General features: G+C 42.3%; 1 protein-coding gene across 1 annotated transcript in view; it reads left to right on the forward strand.

Moving 5' to 3' along the window:
- The window catches only part of LOC306819214 (extracellular matrix organizing protein FRAS1-like), a gene marked incomplete at its 3' end in the record, with an annotated part of 36,039 nt that overhangs the window by 17,061 nt on the left and 16,478 nt on the right, over nucleotides 1-2,500 (forward strand). The window contains 2 exon segments of the mRNA XM_079372987.1: nucleotides 2,263-2,403; nucleotides 2,472-2,500. The exon segment at nucleotides 2,472-2,500 is cut by the window's right edge and continues 118 nt beyond it. Of these exon segments, the coding sequence (XP_079229113.1) occupies nucleotides 2,263-2,403; nucleotides 2,472-2,500 (170 nt within the window).

Consider the following 2,500-nt stretch of genomic DNA (forward strand, 5'->3'; position numbering starts at 1 on the left):
TGAGAACTACAGACAGAGAACTACAGACAGAGAACTACAGACAAAGAAATACAAAGAACTACAGACAGAGAACTACAGACAAAGAAATACAGACAAAGAACTACAGACAGAGAACTACAGACAAAGAACTACAGACAGAGAAACACAGACAAAGAACTACAGACAGAGAACTACAGACAAAGAAATACAGACAAAGAACTACAGACAAAGAAATACAGACAAAGAACTACAGACAAAGAAACAGACAAAGAACTACAGACAGAGAACTACAGACAAAGAACTACAGACAAAGAACTACAGACAATGAAATACAGACAAAGAAACACAGACAAAGAACTACAGGCAGAGAACTACAGACAGAGAAATATAGATAAAGAACTAACTTTTTATGAAGTATCACGTAAGTTCCAGCAGGTCACTGAGTCACGCTTTCATTTTGTGCCAGAATTCACGTCAGCTGATCTCACGCAAGCTACATCAGCTGATGGTCAGCTGATCTGCTGAAGCATCCTGTTGGCTAAATAGTTCTTATGCCGCCTTATTTAAACTGCTCTCGCCTGCCTACACTTCTCTGCTCCCTCTGCAGGCCGCATGGATGGGGCTGTCCCTGCCTAATGCCTTTCAACGTAAGCACGTGGAAGGGCAGGGAGATCCCTAAAGGCCATACCGCCAAATATACGTAATTGCGTCAAAGTAATCATTTTGACAAAGTGGTCCTGACTTGAACTATATTTCCTGGGAGGAAGATCAGTACCAGTAGTGACAGCAGATGATGTGGTAAATGGGACCTGGGGCAATGGATGCTGTGCTGGTTCTGGTACAAATGACAGTGCTTGTGTAAAAACAGGGAAGGCAGGAGGAACAGGGGGTACCATAAAAAAATGGGCAGGGTTCAGGACGGGAGGCTGCGGGAGGAGCTGCTTTTTAGGTGGAATTAGTGGTGGTGTGGTACTTGATGGGATAGCAGTAGCTTTCCTCTTAGGCCTTGTTCACATTGCACCTCCAAATCTGATTTTTATCATCCAGTTTGTATGTGGTTTGATTTTTTTGTAAGTCTGAACACAAAAAGTCTCATGAGATCTGATTTTTCCAAATCTGATTCAAACCTCATACAGAGGTGGATTCAGATCAGACTCAATCTGAACGTCTCTCTCACTTCAATGTGTCTTTTGCATCACTCGCAACACGACACCGTCGACACTAACAATGGCGTAGATCCATCAGGCCTGAAGTTAACTTTGGTCAGTGAATGAAAACAGCAAGAATCAAAACAAACTGCTCTATGAGACTGTTTGAGTCAGAAATAATCACACTTCTCTGTCATTCATTTTGCTGTTGTATTTCCTGGGTGTAACCTGTTACCATAGAAACCAATGTGGATCAGACCAGGTCAGTACAGGACAAGCAGATCAGATCTCTTCCCTTGCAATTTCTAATGAGGACAGTCAGTTAGATGGATGGATGGATGGATGGATAAATGGATGGATGGATGGATAAATGGATGGAGGGATGGATGGATGGATAAATGGATGGATAAATGGATGGATGGATGGATAAATGGATGGATGGATGGATGGATGGATGGATAAATGGATGGAGGGATAAATGGATGGAGGGATGGATAAATGGATGGATAAATGGATGGATGGATGGATAAATGGATGGATGGATGGATGGATGGATGGATAAATGGATGGAGGGATGGATGGATGGATGGATGGATAAATGGATGGATAAATGGATGGATGGATAAATGGATGGATAAATGGATGGATGGATGGATGGATAAATGGATGGATGGATAAATGGATGGATAAATGGATGGATGGATAAATGGATGGATAAATGGATGGATGGATAAATGGATGGATGGATGGATGGATAAATGGATGGATAAATGGATGGATGGATAAATGGATGGATAAATGGATGGATGGATAAATGGATAGATAGATAGATAGATAGATAGATAGATAGATAGATAGATAGATAGATAGATAGATAGATAGATAGATAGATAGATAGATAGATAGATAGATAGATAGATAGGTGTACTTTATTGATCCTCAGCTGGGAAATTGTGGCGCACAATGTTGTAATTAATTAATCTAATTAAGGCGTTAAAGTGACGGCTCTAGCACACACCTTTCTGCTGCTTTGAAGTGTATTGATGCCAAATGAAGTTTCATTGTGTTGACATCAAATAACTACACGACTTTAATAAAGCTATCTAAACATATTGTTCTGTGTTTGTGTCCTCAGAGTGTCACTCCTCCTGCTCCATCTGTTCTGGACCATCTGCAGAAAACTGCACTTCCTGTCCCCCCCCCTTACACCTGCATGAAGGAAGCTGTGTCCTCAGCTGTCCACAGGTGTTCTTCATCCAGGACGACCAGTGCCAAGGTACGCACACACGCACACGCCGCAGTTATTTGCTCCTCCTCCTGTTCTTACTCCCCGCCCCCCAACAGCGTGTCACCCGTCCTGTCAGTCGTGCTCG

The sequence above is a fragment of the Symphodus melops genome (assembly GCF_947650265.1).
Source record: "Symphodus melops genome assembly, contig: scaffold_237, whole genome shotgun sequence".
Lineage (NCBI taxonomy): Eukaryota > Metazoa > Chordata > Actinopteri > Labriformes > Labridae > Symphodus > Symphodus melops.